The 16,995-nt window shown below is 39.0% G+C and overlaps 1 protein-coding gene across 6 annotated transcripts in view; it reads right to left on the bottom strand.

Moving 5' to 3' along the window:
- Positions 1 to 16,995, bottom strand: part of gbf1 (golgi brefeldin A resistant guanine nucleotide exchange factor 1) — a 151,501-nt gene that overhangs the window by 37,986 nt on the left and 96,520 nt on the right. For all 6 annotated transcript variants that reach the window (XM_061837919.1, XM_061837921.1, XM_061837920.1 and 3 more), the window contains 12 exons: positions 16,779 to 16,981; positions 16,505 to 16,628; positions 13,549 to 13,674; positions 11,266 to 11,348; positions 10,489 to 10,725; positions 9,757 to 9,850; positions 6,459 to 6,635; positions 4,665 to 4,729; positions 4,368 to 4,491; positions 2,916 to 2,987; positions 2,665 to 2,759; positions 2,438 to 2,591 (listed from right to left, as the gene is read on the bottom strand). In XM_061837919.1, coding sequence (XP_061693903.1) covers positions 2,438 to 2,591; positions 2,665 to 2,759; positions 2,916 to 2,987; positions 4,368 to 4,491; positions 4,665 to 4,729; positions 6,459 to 6,635; positions 9,757 to 9,850; positions 10,489 to 10,725; positions 11,266 to 11,348; positions 13,549 to 13,674; positions 16,505 to 16,628; positions 16,779 to 16,981 — 1,554 coding nt within the window. The remainder of the gene's footprint in view (positions 1 to 2,437; positions 2,592 to 2,664; positions 2,760 to 2,915; positions 2,988 to 4,367; positions 4,492 to 4,664; positions 4,730 to 6,458; positions 6,636 to 9,756; positions 9,851 to 10,488; positions 10,726 to 11,265; positions 11,349 to 13,548; positions 13,675 to 16,504; positions 16,629 to 16,778; positions 16,982 to 16,995) is intronic.

The raw sequence follows: 16,995 nt of genomic DNA, 5'->3' as shown, positions 1-16,995 counted from the left end.
CAAATTATGCTAATTCCACGCTATTCAATGCTGTGGACTCCAAGGGGACCACTCGATTAGTTTGTACCTGCCCAATCATTGCAGTACATAGCCAAAATGGCACCCAACCACAACATGTCCAGTAACAGTATTACAGTATTTGAAAACATCTGATTTACATCAGTGCATGCACAAAGGGCTGAAAATTTCTTTGAAAAAACAAACAAAATAGGGCTAATACTTGGATGCGTGCGTAGCAAGAAATCAATGGTGCATACTATGGATACAGCTCAAGCCAGAACTTTACAGACACTGTGCAAAAAGGATTTTATTTTTTGTCACGGTCACTATCTCACTAAAGTCAAATCTGACTAAAGCTCTCCTGTTTCAGGTCAGACAGCATCATCAAAATTATTTATTTTTGTTAAATGCCACAATAAGACACCAAGAATAAAGCCATTACTCCTAAAGAAACATAAAAAAGCCCAATTAAAGTTTGCAAAATGACACCAAGACAAGGATCTTAACTTCTCGAGACATCTCCTTGATCCGATGAAACTAAATTGGAGCTGTTTGGCCATAATGACCAATGTTACATCTGTAGGAAAAAGGGCGAAACTTGTAGACCTAAGAAAACCATATCAATGGTGAAGCATGGAGGTGGCAGCATCAGGTTGTGGGGCTGTTTTGGTGCAGCAGATCCTTGAGCTCTTCATTCAAGAAACGTATCATGAAGAAAGAACATTCATCCATCCATTTTCTCAGCCACTTTCCCTCACAAGGGTCGTGGGAGTTCTGAAGCTTATCCCAGCTGTCATTGGGCAAGAGGCAGGGTACACCCTGAACTGGTAGTGAGGCAATTGCAGGGCAAATGGAGACAGAGAATAGTCACATTCATAATCACACCTTGGGGCAATTTAGTGTGTCCAATTAATGCATGTTTCTGGAATGTAGGAGGCAACAAAAGTGCTCAGAGAAAACCCATGCAGGCGCGAGGAGAACATACAAACTCCGCAGAAGCGGGGCCAGGATTTCAACACCGGCCCTCAGAACTGTGAGGGGATCTGTACAGAAGCTCCACCGTGCCGCCCTCATAAGAATATTACATGAAGATATTGTGCTAACATCTCAAGACATCAGCTAAAAGGTGAAAACGTGGGTGCAAATTGGTCTTCCAGATGGATAATGATCCTAAGCATACTGCCAAAATGGTTAAAAAGTGGCTAGAGGACCACAAAGTATTGGAGTGGCCATCACAAAGTCCTGATGTGAATCTCATCGAAATTTGTGGGCAGATATGAAAAGGCGTTTGCAAGCAAGGCAACCGACAAACCTGACTCAGTTACACACCAGTTCTGTCAGGTGGAATGGGCCAGGATTCTTCCAGAGTAGTGTCAGAAGCCTACCCAAAATGTTTGACCCAAGTCATGCAGTCCAAAGTCCAATACTACGGAAATGTACTGTATGTAAACTTTTGACCTTGAAGAAAATAATATAAAATTCTCTTGAGAAATTCCACGTCATTATTGTGGCATTTAACAAAATCTAATTGTTCTGGTGATCCTGACTGAAAGTAAACAGGAGAGGTTCAGTCTAATTTAACTGACTTCAGACAGTAAGACGAAACAATGAAAGGTGTGTTTTTACACAATGTATGTCAACCTCTGGCTTCAACCTTATGTAGAAGGGTTTTCGTGATTTTTGGAGTCTGATTTGGGGGTGCGCATTATACATGAGAAATTATGGTACTTAATTGTTTTCAAAAGATATTAACAAGGTTTACTGAAATTAGCAATGTGACAAGATTTTCCCAAAATGACTGCAATAGCCAATTAAACCTAAGTAAATCATACCAGGGAATTTGAAAATCGAATCATGGATTCCAGAAATTGATTTTGTGTGTGTGTGGTGATGGGGGTGAGAGGGGTGAGGTCCTTTTTGGAGAACATTACTCAACTGGCTGACAATTTTCAGTTAAAAATATCGTTGTTTGGGAATATGGTCGTAGTGATTAACGTTTCAAAGGATTCTTCATGTTGACACGTCAAAATTACTAATGTTTCAAACGGCATCAATTACCCTATAAAGTCAACTACAAAGTTATTAATAGGGCAAATGGAATATTTATGCAAAGAGCAGAGTTGGCAGTAGAACAGGTTGTATAATCACGTAATGTTTTTTGTGAATGCGTTAGTTGTGGGGGATCTTGTATGCTATTGAAGTGCTTATCCCATTTTTCTTCCAAGAACATTACATACACAGTGGCCACGTGTCATTTTATACATAAAATCCATTTTCAAAATGCTTTGCTCCATCCAAGAAGAGGCATAACTAAGATGATTGATTACCCATTATGGATCCATCCACCCATCCATTTTCTGTACCACTTATCCTCAAAAGACTCTTTATTTGACTGTCTGCCTGATAAGTAAATCTTAGAAGAGAATGACTGCTGTACCTGGGAACTAATATCTTCTCGCCGTAGCAAGCGGATGGCAAGTCGAAGGAGTCCCACCACACCCCTTTCCACCAAAAAACAGCTCTCGTTTGTGTGGACACAAACCTGACAGAGATGGTCACGCACAGTCTGCCACACACACGACACACGGTCTCTACAAGAAGAAATGCATTTTTAGTGCATGAAAATGTCAAAACAAGAGACTTTTGTTGTGGTGCAACTCCTACCGATTCTCCATGACAATTCGCAGTAACATCTCTAAACAAAAGGCAGCATCCTCTTCATCATAAGTCTCGTCATCGGGGGTGACCGATATCAACGCCTATAGAATATGATGTAGTTATTCTTTAATCCTTAATCAATTATTGGCCATCAAAGGAAGTAAATTAGACTTAGCAATAAAGCAGAAACGATAATTTGATGTCAGAAGGACAATAAAAATTGGGTTCAAGGCTAAATTCAAACTAATAATAATTACCTTCATTAGTTCCTGTAAAGACTCTAGTTGAAGAAACTTGCTCTCTGTGATCATCTTTTCTGGGTCACATTGCTGCAAAGAAAGAATTCAAGCGTCAGGTGAACCTCCGGTTTTGTATTTATAAAGTCACATGCTTGCATATTTTTTTAACGTATCCTCCATTTGTGAAAAACCACAGTCACAATTGTGTATAAAGTGGGGGAAACATGTTTGTTTGTTTTGTGGCAAAATACTATCTACATTATGTATATAGTTTGTGGAACAGTTGTGAAATTACTGTTGTTAAAATTTTCTGCTGCAACAAATAAGGCACCTGGCTCTGTAGTTTCGTGTTTATCGATGAAGTCATGCAGTAGAGCAAAGCCATACCTGTAATCTTGTTGACCTGTGGTGAGATAAAACTAGCCTGCATTAACAAAACACTTAATTTCCTTAGTAGATAAAGAGGTCTGCACTTGACCATCACCGCTTTAATCTCTGCAGATCAGGATTTTCTCCATCACCTGAACCTGGTGCTCAACCACATTATTGTCATGAGACCGGTCATTGGCTACCAATCTGCTAAATAGTTGTGGTTGTGTGTATTTAGCATGTAACCCACTTCTATTTCCCTGTGTCCAAGAAGGTTCTGGTTATGTCAACAAACATTTACTGGGGCTTGGTGCTTTCAAGGCAGTCCAGACAACCCTCAAAAGCTCTAAAGTGCACTACGCAAATTCATCGAATGATTGCCAAGTTGCTGAAAGGAAACGTGCTGTAGCAGAAAGCCACAATCCAGAAGGTCCATTTAAGAAAGATCCTCGTGAGCTTTTCAAATTATCAAGTTAAAAAAGTAATCTTTGAATGTGTGCCACAATACTGTCACGTTATGATTTACCAGCTACAGGAGATTTTGTGTCAATCATTGGTGAGTGAATCCGAAGGCTCTTTGACTACTTGTTGTGGCCTTGAGAAGTGAATAAAGGTTAAATTGTCCAATAGGCCTGGGTGTCTGACCAACCCTTTCATGTACAATAAAACACAAAGGACAAGCACTGCAGTCGAAAGAAGATAAACAAGAAAGCAAGAGAACAAATAAGCGTTGGACAGACATAGCAAAAAAATGCCAACATGCTCTCTGCAAGCCACCATTGCAAAACCTAAAACTAAAAGAATGTGCTTTGGGTTCATGGTTAACAACAATTATTTTAAGCGTGCAGTAAAAGTCAAGATGTTTGCAAGCATTTGAAATGCCATTTAAACTATATTGGTGGAATGTTTATGGTTTTAAGTATAATTATAGGCAATATATAATAAGACATATAATACATTTGAAATGATTAGTCACTATCCCTTGGGAATTGAGGGGGTCCACAGTATGACAATATAACAAATTATGCAAATGATGCCTTTCAAGTGGTCATATTTTAGAGTCACATTCTGACAGAGATTCACCTTGTAAATTGCACACACCTTTATGCAGAGAATGGCTGCTTGTTTAGCTTCCTGATTTTCCATAGAAGGTCCTCTTAGTCCAGACTGCTCAGCTCCACTCAGAGTCAGCCAGTTGACAAAACTCAATACTGCCGACTCCCCACTGACATGATATCAGAAGAGAAAAAAGTGCTTCATTTATTTTATACTAAATTGTTATTACTTCCCGTTTCAGTAAAAGCTTACATGGGAGCTACAGATATAGCATTTTGTAAAAATCATTGAAACTGACAGAAGAAAAAAAATAGCATTGAATTTACCCAAAAATGTACATACCGATGAGAAGGAGTTTCCTCTCTTTGAAGAGAGATCTTTCCATTTGGCTCAAGAAAATCATCCACCTGAAATAAACACAATATTGCAAAATTGACAGTAGGTGGCAGCACAGACTGCTCCCTCCCCCCAAAACCAAACAAAAAAATAAATAACTAAAGTGAGGAGCCCATAGGCACAGCTGTTAGATCCCCTTACATTTTTCACTTTGTTATACTGGAGCCATTTGCTAAAATCATTTCACTTCAATTTTGCCCCCTCAATGTACAGATTTATTAAAAAAGGAAAACGGACATCTGACAGCCATAAGTACCGCAGTTTCTCGTATATAATGTACAAAATGTTTTGAAAATATTTTCAAAAAGTCAATAGAGTGCATTATATTCAGATACAGATTAAAAATAAACTTACATTGTATAGTTGTATACAGGTACATAAGGTGGTAAAAACTTATACATTTACATTTCAATATGATATTCAATGTCTTATGTTTAGGGTCAACAATCCAGAGCAATGATGAGTGTGGTAAGGAAGGGAAGAAACGGGTCAAAGCAGGTTGGAACAGCTGGCGGAAGGTGTCTGGTGTGTTATGTGACAGAAGAGTCTCTGCTAGGACGAAGGGCAAAGTTTACAAAACAATGGTGAGGCTGGCCATGATGTACGGATTAGAGACGGTGACACTGAAGAAACAACAGGAAGCAGAACTGGAGGTCGCAGAAATGAAGATGTTGAGGTTCTCGCTCGGAGTGAGCAGGTTGGATAGGATTAGAAACTAGCTCATTAGAGGAACAGCCAAAGTTGGATGTTTTGGAGATAAGATTCGAGAGAGCAGACTTCGATGGTTTGGACATGTTCAGAGGCGAGAGAGTGAGTATATTGGTGGAAGGGTGCTAAGGATGGAGCTGCCAGGCAAAAGAGCGAGAGGAAGACCAAAGAGAAGGTTTATGGATGTGGTGAGGGAAGACATGAGGGCAATTGGGGTTAGAGAGGAAGATGCAGGAGATAGGCTAAGATGGAAAAAGATTACACGCTGTGGCGACCCCTCATGGGACAAGCCGAAAGGAAAAGAAGAATGTTACACATTTATATGTAGTATGGTAATGTGGGTCACGAACCTGAGATTCCTGACCTGCTCGTGGGAGTTTGATATTTTACGATCATTCGTGTAGCATATTCTTTGCTACTGCACCAAAACATCAGAAACGGATGCTCGTGAGTTTATTTTAAATTCAACTAAAACAAAAAATGCCGACTGCAACGGCTAGCTATGCAGCTACTTTTAAGAGAAAAAGTCATCTTTGCTGCTGAAGAAGTGGGCGACCCCGAAGCAGCGCGGCAGTTCAAAGGGGCTGAATCAAATGTGAGATTGTGGAGGAAAACACAGGAGAAAATAATGCAACAAAAGCATATGGAAGAGTTTCGGGATGTGGGAGAGTTGCAAAGTTCCCAGACATGGAGGAAGAGCTGCTACAGATTGTAGCCGGATGGAGGGCAAGAGGGTACACGATTAGCACTGTGATCATGAGGAAAAAAGTACTTCATGTTTATTTTACAAATAACACCCAAACGTGATTGGCATTGGGGTTTTATATTGCCATTCATTCGGTATCTGAGCTGGAATTTTTTTAGAAAATGCAAATATGATCATCTTTATCTCATTGGACTGCACGACAAGTTCCATTTAAAAGAAACTGCACCTAGAGAACTTCCTACTACTACTTACTTTTAAAAAAGTGATAAAAATATAAGTCACAGGCTTATATATTTATATGTATATTTCAAGCAATTCCAACTGACCTCGACCATGGCTTTGGGTAGTAGTTCAGCCCTAAACAACTGCAGCATGGAGTCCATGATGTTCTTCCAACCTTCTCTTAGGATGTTCCCATGCTGATGGGCAAGATCAAACACTGTCTTGGCGGCTGTTTGCGCCTTTGTGTTGCTCCCAAACACCGTTGGAAGGTTTTCTACTAACTAAAAGAGAGAACAATCATTCAGTTAGCATTGCTACTATCGAGTTTTCCATAAAATCCATCTGTTTGTACATTCTGTTGAAAAGCCACTTTTTTTTTTTCGGCACACAGTGCCTGGATTAGACAAGTTTAGTCTTTCACAATTGCACTATGTGAGACTACTGCCATAAAATCTTGCCGTTATCTTGGTCAGACCACGCAATACTACACGATGTGCATTCCGATACTATTGCATAATATCGTTTACGCTCTATCTTGTCAAATCAAACATTATTGGAGAGGGAGAACCAGAAAAGGTGTCACAGCAAAACAGACAGATGATCTCATTACTATGAAAACAACAACGGCTCCTACTAATGCAATGGTGCCCAGACTTTTTACCTCAAGATCTACTTTTCAACCAAGTAGCCTGTCGCGAGCTACCGACAGGGGTGCAGTGGGGGTTGGGTGTGGGTGAGCTGAGTGATGCTCTCAAACAGTTTTAAGGTCATTGCCTCCTATATTTAAAATGCAAAATTACCTTTTGTGCACTGTATTGTCTGTGCTTTCATCTTCGATCAGGCTGTGCCAAGGTGGAATTTTAACATTACTCACCATCGCATCCTGCACTGTCTACTTTAGGGAGTGATGGAGCCTATCCGAGCTGTCAACGGGCAGGAGGCGGGGTACACCCTCAGCCCGTTGCGAGCCAATCGCAGTGAACATAGAGACAAACAGCCCCACTCACAATCATACCTAGCGGCAATTTAGAGTGTCCAATTAATGCACGTTTTTGGAATGTGGGAGGCAACAAAAGTGCTCAGAGAAGACCCATGCAGGCGCGAGGAGAACATGCAAACTCCACAGAGGTGGGGCAAGGATTTGAACACCGGTCCTCAGAACTGTGACGGCAATGCTCTACAGCAGCTCCACACAGGGAGGGCTGGGATTGAACCTGGGTCTTCAAAACTGTGAGGGCAATGCTTTCCAGCTGAATCACCATGCCGCCATTTCTTTTTAACTTTCGCAATTATTATCAATAGTAAACATAAGCAGCATGTCTAGCTCGTCTTTGCTCTACGCTGCACAGACTGTGTTGCTAACTGAAGCACTGGTGGTGAGCGGCTGTCATTATAAACCACATCAATGGGCTGTATAAATCCTGTAACATTTGTAATTATGAGTGTACCCCTTTAAGAGAGGAGGGGGGCGGTGTTACGTAAACTAGGAAAAAAAAAAGTGTGTGGCCAGCAGCAAGTCGTTGTTCGGGAAAGTTCTGTGTGGCTTCTCCTTTTAATTTTTTACAGTACGTATGTGAATTGTGTCATTGGATATAGCAACCAGTCATCCCTCACTCGTTGAATCACATTGCAAAATGCCACAAACTGAATAGCTATGTTGTACTGTCAATTTGCATTGGATCTTATTTAATTTTTTGGTCACAACATAGAATATCTGTGCGAAGAGACATCAGCAGTGGGCAATTGCGCATGCGAGCATTTTAGAGGTAACATTGGCTAACCGTCTTTTTTTTTTTTTTTGGGCACGCCGTTCCGCGATCGACCATAACTGCTTTGACGCATTGAGCAACCCTGCACTAAAGTATCGTGTACATGTATGTGTAAGGGTGGTGGGGGGGCACGTTGTGTGTGTATGTGTATGGGTGGTGGGAGGGCACGTTGTGGTCATCACCAGTGCTCGGGAAAGGACATTCATTCAATAAACTTTAGTTGGAAAAGTCACATACTTTTTAATACGATAATGCTCGCAGCCAGGCCACATAACGTTATTTTGCCTAGCAAGCGAGCACTAATGGTGGTATTTAAACATGCTGCTTTCTGTCAAATCATGGTCTATAGCAGGGGTCTCAAACTCAATTTACTTTGGGGCCACTGGAGGCGGAGTCTGTCTGATGGTCGGCTGTAGCCTCGGTGCACATGGATGTTTGTGGAATTAAATTAAAAAGAATCCTATCTTCTCAAATATCTTTTTTTAACAAAAAGAAGATGAAGGACGCTGGTGTTTACAACTTGTGTGTAAACCTAAAAAAAATATTTCTCCTTGGCAACACTGCTGTAACTTTCTCTCATTGAAAATTGTTTCTCTGCCCGCATCAAGCACACCCTGTCACACCCTCGATAGCCATCTACTCCACCATGATTGGTCGGCTCGTCTGCTCCGCACACAACACTGTAAAAGTGCCATCCATATAAAACTCGAGGGCTGCACTACCATTACACTTTCAAACTAAGGTGAGGGCCACAAAATATTGTCTTGCGGGCCATTTGAGGCCCACAGGCCAAGAGTTTGAGACCCTTGCTCTAAAGCTTTGTTAAAATATTGGTTTGTGTGAGTAAATAAACATTGACAACAACGTGCAAGTAAACTGACAACAGGAAGCACAGGAGGCAATGCGTCCATGTCATTTTTCAAGTCTACTTGTCAACATCAAGTTGCACTGTCAAGAGTTTTTGCTGATACAGTATGTCATAATACATGGATAATATCCCGTAAAAATATCAAACATGTCCACTTCCACTTCAGCCTTCTGCCAGCTTGGATGGGCTCCAGCACTCCTGCAACCCTTGTGAGGATAAGCGGCTCACAAAATGGATGGATGGCTATTTACATCTACAGAAACTGACAAAAAGATGGTTTTACAACCACCGTCCGCCAATTGCTGTCAAATGCCTGTTCCATCATTTCTGCTGCGGCATTTGTGGTGCGCCACCAACTCGGCTCACGCCCAAAAAGAATCGGGCATTCACTAAATATATAACAAGGAAAATTAAAATACGGCATGATGTTCGAGGAGGTGACTGGCTTAAATCAGCATTGTGTCATCTCCTCTAATAATGGCTGGTGAAAAATTACTTTTTTTCCCCCCAACAAAAAAGTTGGGGATTTCAGTTTTAAGAGAATCCAGTCCTTGTGACTGCCATGATTATCTCGTTTGGTGTACTGTATTGTTTTTATAAGTTATTATTCTAGAAAACAGGTATACTACTATACAGTATATGGGTATAATACATTTTGTATTTTATGAGTAAAATCAAGAGTAAGTTATCAAATAAAACGATGGCATTGGGAATCAAGTTTTACCAATTAATACCACAGAATACTGACAAATGCAGTTTTCTCACCTCACTGCTCAGAGTTGTAAACTTGCACAGCGAGATGATCAAATTGTCAAAAACATCATTAAATCCATAGTGAGCTGCTATCTTTGCACATTTCCTGCATAGATGGAAACAGACAAAATTTCAGCATTTTAAGTTCCTTGCATGATATACAACATTATTCTTACAATCATAATGTACTGGTAATTAAAACAATGTATTGAAACCAGCCATTTTAAGTAGGTGTGTATGTGTTTGTTAATCATGCAGAACACACAAATTGTAGAGGTGCTCATAAAATGTATACAATTCGTAAGTGTAAACAATAACCCATAATAGACCTCATGCACTCAAAAGTGTTTTGAGTGTCTATTCAAATTAAACCATGCAAACCAATCTCTTTTTTTTAATCTAAGAAAAATAAACATTTGAAAGCCTAAGACCTCAGCAGACAGATCTATTGTATTGTTTTCCAAGATTTCACTCCCAGATTTGCAGTCACTGATGCAACCACCTCTTGTATGTCACTTTTTAAATTATAATGTTCATGTCCTGGTATATTTCCTAATACATTTACTGATTCATCTTTGTATTTGTATGTTTTTATTTGTTTTTATGCTTTTTGTCCGTGCTTGGAGCTCAAGTCCATAACTAAAGCTGAATGAGTGTATGATGGGTTCTGTGGGAAGTCTTCATCAAGATCTATTTTATGAAGCATATTCCAGTTCAACAAAATTGCCATCAAACATACAACACCTGAAGCCAGTAATGGCCTTTTGGAGGATATTGTCATCCAGACTCTTGTCAAAGACATAGGACAGAGCTGCAATAGTGGGACCCCAGGTCATGGTGAATAAGTCATGATCATAACTCCCAGATGGCAGGTGAAGGAAAATCCCCTCTGGTGAAGCACCACGATGTAGGAGCACACTCCACACATAGTTCTCTTTCACTAAACCAGTCTGCTCATCTGGCATCACAATCTCGTCATTCCTGCAAAAGGAAGATTAATGCCCCAATGTAAGATGTGAACACAGTTGTTTCATGTTGAAATAATTAGTGACAAAATGTGACTGTGACACTAAAGCGCAACTCTGGCTCTATTGATAACTATGCAAAATGAATCTGAGCAACTCAGTCTCCAAAATAGTTTCATGCTTAGTGTAGGGTTGGTTAAGTCAAGCCTTCTGCAGGTCGCGCTCCATCAATGCTGACGCACGAATGAAAAATACAAACTCTCAGTGCTCATGATGCTGTAACAGTAGAGGGGAAATAAATTGTCCCTTCAGTGGCAGCATACATTTTGTAATTTAAATTTTGATATCAAAAGTAGAAATGTGCTATGTAATTGCATCCTTATTGCCATTTTAATCTCCCACAAGGCCACAACCGTGAAATAAACTGAGTCTGCTGGATTTCATTCTGAAAAACCATACTATTGCCAGAGATGTGTTACTGTTACTATAGAAAACAAATGCATCTACATGGTTAAAAATACTTTTAAAGAAAGGGCTGTTGTGTAATGGCACTTACTTGATAGCATTGTAGATATCCTCTAGCATTTCCTGGTTAAAATCTTTGTTTCCATTCACTCCCTTTAGATTCTTCTTGAATTGCTGTTGAAACAGAAACAATATGGGTATCTGGTTAAAAAAAGCCTCACTTAGAACTTCTAGTGGAAATACACGGCAATTCAATCATGTCCTCGAAAATGAATTTCAGTAAATATACCAAAGTCTCATGATTTTAGTTAAACGGAGCAACAAAGGAAAAATGACAGTCCTGTGTAAAAGTATCATCCAAGACTAAACACATGTAAATTGACAACAATAATAAATGATTTCATCTATTAATGAAAAAAACATTTAACGTTATCTAGCCTTGTGTGAAAAAGGAATTGTGGGCCTTTTTTTGTTTAACCATGAGTAAGTTGTGACAAATCACAGTTCTTGGTTGATTTTGAATAATTACACCCAAGCCTAAATAGTTCCAGACATGTTCAATCAAGAAATCACAGACTCTGTCCCAACAAAATCAAATTGGACAGAAGATGTAAAAAAAAGCTGTAACAAAATAATACGATCCAAAGAAAACTCAGAAGGGTTGAGAAACAAAGTAATTGACATCTGTCTGCAAAGGGTTGAAAAATAGTCTGCAGCTTTAGGATTCTAGCAAACCATAGGGAGAGCCATTATGCTCAAATGGAGGAAAAAAAATAGAACAGTGATTAACCTTGCCAGAAGTGGCCGATCTACAAAGCCTACCCCAAGAGAAGAGCAATGACAATTAAAAAATGAATTTACCATTTAAAACAGTTATAAGTTCACGTGGTTATATTTTTCTGAAATGTACTTTTGTTTGATAATCTTAAAGTGGAGAAATTATATAAAGCTACAAGAATATGAGAAGGGGGACAATAACTTTTTTTTTTTTTTTTTTACGCCAATGTAAAAGGATGCTTGTTGGGTACACACTCATTATGTGTCTGTCACTTTATATGGTCAACTCTCCAAACAAAGATCTTCCTCCAAACAAAGTTCTTCCTGTAAATAAACAATCACTGAGTGATAATTGACAGGGTCAAGTCTGACTACGGTAGAATTTGTTGAATGGTGAAATTAATACTCCACAGCATCAATAAAAATTAATTGTTATCTTAGAGAAAACTTGTTTTGATCCAGCTCTTAAAATAGAGATTATCTAAATTGACACTATATTGGCAAAGAGAAGTACACTTGCATAGGAACACTGTTTTGACACCTATGGCCCACTGGAATCACTAACCCATGAAATGGACAAAACAACAAAACGAAACACGATCACCAAGATTCAACCACATTAGATTGTCACCCATGCTGCTCTAAAAACATGACGTCCCATTGTCAAATCCTTTATAAAAGGCTCTTATTTAAACAATGATGCTCAGCATGGTTTTTTAATGTCAAAATAAACACAGTCCCCCCGTATGTGATGAATTCTACCCATTGCAAGCTACTAACTAAATTGTTTGACCCCCCCCCCCCATTTTATTGGGCCTTTTTAAATTGTTCAGCGGCCCATTTCTGTTTTCCGAGCAAAGAGGTGAAATGGTCCTAATGTCCTTAAATTAGAAATGACCTTTTAGAAATATTATCATCCAAACAAATTAGAGTATCAACATCTCGAGACCATTAAAGAATGAACCTGGGACAGTTTGAAGGTAAGAATTTCTTTATCGATAGGTTTGGCCCGCCCACAATCTATTCTTAAAACTCTGGAGTCTGTTTAGTCTTCAGACTCTGCCATTGAAGCCTCTAAAAACACAGGTAGAAACCACAGATGAAGTGAGGCTGCCTCCTCCTAACCTTTGGCCATCTGTTTAGGATGGGTTCACCTCTCAGACAGACCACCACTGGCTACAGCTGTTGACTGAGTCGTCAAGCTGCACCAATGCAAATGCTGCAACTCCCAGAGCAGTGGCATTCACCAGAGAGACAACAAAGAGAAAAAGAATTGAAATATGAAGAAGCTTTTAGTTAACTAGTATGGAATTTACCAATTTAAAATTTTATTGCTCAAAATTTTCTAAAATAATCTTGACTCCTCTTATATTAAGTGATAAAGAAAATATTTACTGAATAGACACTTGAACACCTTCCTTTATTATGATCAAACATTATTGAAGAATTTAAGGGAACTATATTGAATGATCAAAACTGAAGTAAAATGGGCGTAACACTGTTGCAAATTAGCTCCAAACCATGATACAGTAATGTTTTGAAACCTCAAACGCTGGTCAAAACAAAAAACAATTTCAGTGAGTGAGTGATCACTAACCTCTGCAGTCATTGGGATATTCTGCTTCCGTACATTGTGGTTATGCTGGTCGGTGTTCAACATTATAACAGCATATGCTAAGGCAAAACCTGCATCATTGGTCAGGAAGGGAGAGCCATTTACCTTCTGTAAAAACACATAGCAAAATCAGTAAAGATTATTTGTCATATGTGATGTCAAATCAAATGATGAATGTAAATGGATAACTACTAATGACTACTAATGATAAATGTCAGTCAACAATTTCTCCACAGGCAAAAATCACTTGATAGAACTACTTTTTATCCAAGAGTGGAAAACCCATGCACACTTGAGTCATTACCTATAATTACTCATTGAATGCTTTTAAGATGCCTATTTTTGTAGTAAATGTTCAATCCAAGAAAAGGTCACTACTAGGAATAGTTTCCAGGTCACATGGCTTCTCTTGCTATTTTAGGAAGAAAAATGTTCTAACAATAGCCTACCAGTAGTTTTTTCCCTTGTGGGTCCCTTCATGTTTGAAACTGACACACTGTTTTTAAAACTGATGTCATCCAACCAACAACTATAATATAGAGTTAATCACGTGACAGGTTTTGGCTTATGTTGTCATCATCCATACCAATTTTACACCAGTTGAAATGATCTGATAATGGAAAAGGTTGTGTTTCACAAAGTTGGCCTTGTTGGGTGCTAACAAAAAAAAAGTGGGCAGATGTCTGTCGAGAATGAATTGAATTTAGGTGGTGTTATTGGTTAACAGTGCCAATATCAGCAATGACCAAGGTGAAGTCTCACGGCCTGCTTTACTAAAGGTTTTCATTTGCAAAAACAGACGCACACTTGATTGTTCCTGAAAATGGATGTGGAAGCTGATCTAGTAATTGGGCACAATTGCATTTTGTGTGTATCAAATGAGGAATTGCATATGATTTTAGGATGCCGTTGTGCTGGTGGAGGCCGTTTATGATGGTAATATAAACTGCGGTCAGGACAGCCTCGAGTCATGAAGTCAAGTCAGCACCCACAACGATTGTTAACACTAAGCATTATGATACCATGGGCCAAGGCACTACAAGGACCAGCTTCAAAATAAAAGCTTAACAAGGTACTGGTGTCCAATCTATTATTGGTGGGTCTTTTATTTTGAAGTTGGACTACTTTTCCAAAGCACTTTCATAGGTGAAAATGAATGTGTGAAGGCTGTGAAGCTGTGACAGCCTGACACAGTTGCAGCTCCTATAAATCCATTTTTTAACAAACTCGGCTTGCTAAAACGTGAAGCAATAAACAAGTGGCTAATTTACTAGTTTTCAAACTGGGGTGCGTGCCTCCAAGGGGGCGTGATGACGAAGGAGTGGGGCAGCCTCGCCCCATCGACCCCAAAGACGAAGAAAAAGTTTGTTTTTGCAACCTTACGATGAAAATATAAACAAACCTATATTCTTTTAATTACACAAGAATATATTGCTAACTAAACCAACAATAAACTATGAGTGGAAAACCCATGAACACTAAATTTGAAAGCCCAATGGAAATTTATTTCATTTTTTTAAATTCACAATATCACAGTCAGTTTTTTTTTTTTGGGTGTAAAAAAAAAATAAATAAAATATTGCTTGTACAATATCTTTTGCAGTGCATGGTGACAACTGAATGATGCGCCCAAACAGTTTATGGTTAATGCTATTTTGCTCCCTGTATTTAAAATACAGAACTACCTTTTTGTGTACTGTATTCTCTGTGCTTTCATCCATCATGAAGTTGCGCCAAGATGTAATTTTAAAATTCCACACAATCTCATCCTGCACTCTCTGATTGACTGAATTAAAAAAATCAAAAGGCATAACTTTTGCTGCATCAGCTTTCTGGTATTCCCAGGTACTTTGCCATTTGATCGTGAATTTCTTGAACTAACAGCAGAGAAACATTCCTGTTAATGGCTAAGCGAATATTGTTGATGAGAATTTTAACTTGCTCTAGGTTCGATTTGTTTACAAGTGTCAGCTCGTACCTCTTTGTTTATCGTACTCTCCCCCAACAAAGTACCGATTCCCATTCCCATCTTACACCTGCTTACAATTCTAACTGATTTCAAATAACTTGTGCTGAATGAAATGCTTCAGGTAATCCAGCTTCCATTTGGTCCACACTTTACCTTCCCAACCATGTGATTTGACTTAATGAAAAAGACTGAAAAATAGCTGGGGGTCTGGGAGCTGCAAGCATGAGCAAAGGATAATCAAAGGATGATCACCAACCACTCCACACCCGAAATTAAACAATTACTTTTTCAACTAGTTGGCAATGTAATATTTGTGCTGTGGTAGTGTCTGTCATTGGAGGGAGACTGGAAGTGGAGGGAAGAGGGACTTAGATGACCAGGTGCTAAGATGGGATGTGACTAGGCAACCGACAAAAATATATACCCACAGTGAGGGAGAAACAGACTTTTGTTTCACAAATGTCAGAGATAGATGTGTGTGTCTGATCTGTAGCAGTCATTAAATATGTGAAACGGCATTTCACCAAAGTATGGCTCTCCTAGGACTTTGCAAAGGAAGCAACTTACAAAAAGAGTAAGTAAAAAAAACAGTATTAATTAAAGCCACAAAGATTTGATGATTGAAAATGGTCAGGATGCTACAAGTTAATGCTTTTGGTGATTATTATTTAAGTTTTTAAATGGGAATATTTACTTTTCCAAGTATTAAATTGTACATAGTGATGTATACCGTTTGTTTGATACAGCATTGACGAATTTGAACTGTGTAAGTTATTTTACACAATATGAGTTTTCTCAAAGCATTTTTTCATTTTATGCACATTAACAAATGGTACTTAACATGAGTAGCTCTCTCCCAACTTCACTATGAAAACAGTAGTTTACAAAAGACAAAATATTGGCGACTCCTGTTTCAAATGATGCAAAGGGATGTAATTTATTTTTTGAAGGTGAAAAACTATGCCTTACATGCCAGTTGTCTGTAAATGTTTCCAGAAGTCTTTGGATGACAGGAGCCTCTCCTGGTAACCTGAAGGCCTCTAGGTAAAGCCTCAATGCCTCATCAATACGAAGTCCCTGGAAGGCGAACGTGCTGCAACAGAGTTCATGTTTATATAGAACAACATTCAAAATTAAAAAAAAAAAGTTTTAAAAGTAAATACCAAATAATCACAACATACTTAAAGATGCCTATGAACAGTTATCTGAACTGCAAACCGTTAGTGTTTTTTGAACATCTTACTTCACAAAGCTGTCTAGGAGCTCCATATTATTGCGATCACTGACAAATTCCCCGATCATCTTTTTGTCCAATCTGGGATTCTCTCTGAGCCATTGGGCCACTTGGTTGTTATCCATTGGATTATTCAGAAGCCCTTTTTCCTGAAGGAACAAAATTCCCTTCTTTGGTTTCAGATTAAATTGCTCTGTCCCTGTGATCAGAAGCTATGAACAAACAA

The sequence above is a fragment of the Syngnathoides biaculeatus genome, chromosome 12 (genome assembly GCF_019802595.1).
Source record: "Syngnathoides biaculeatus isolate LvHL_M chromosome 12, ASM1980259v1, whole genome shotgun sequence".
NCBI classification, from domain to species: domain Eukaryota; kingdom Metazoa; phylum Chordata; class Actinopteri; order Syngnathiformes; family Syngnathidae; genus Syngnathoides; species Syngnathoides biaculeatus.
The sequence above is the reverse complement of the archived record's forward strand: the minus strand, read 5'-3'. Positions and strand labels throughout refer to the sequence as shown.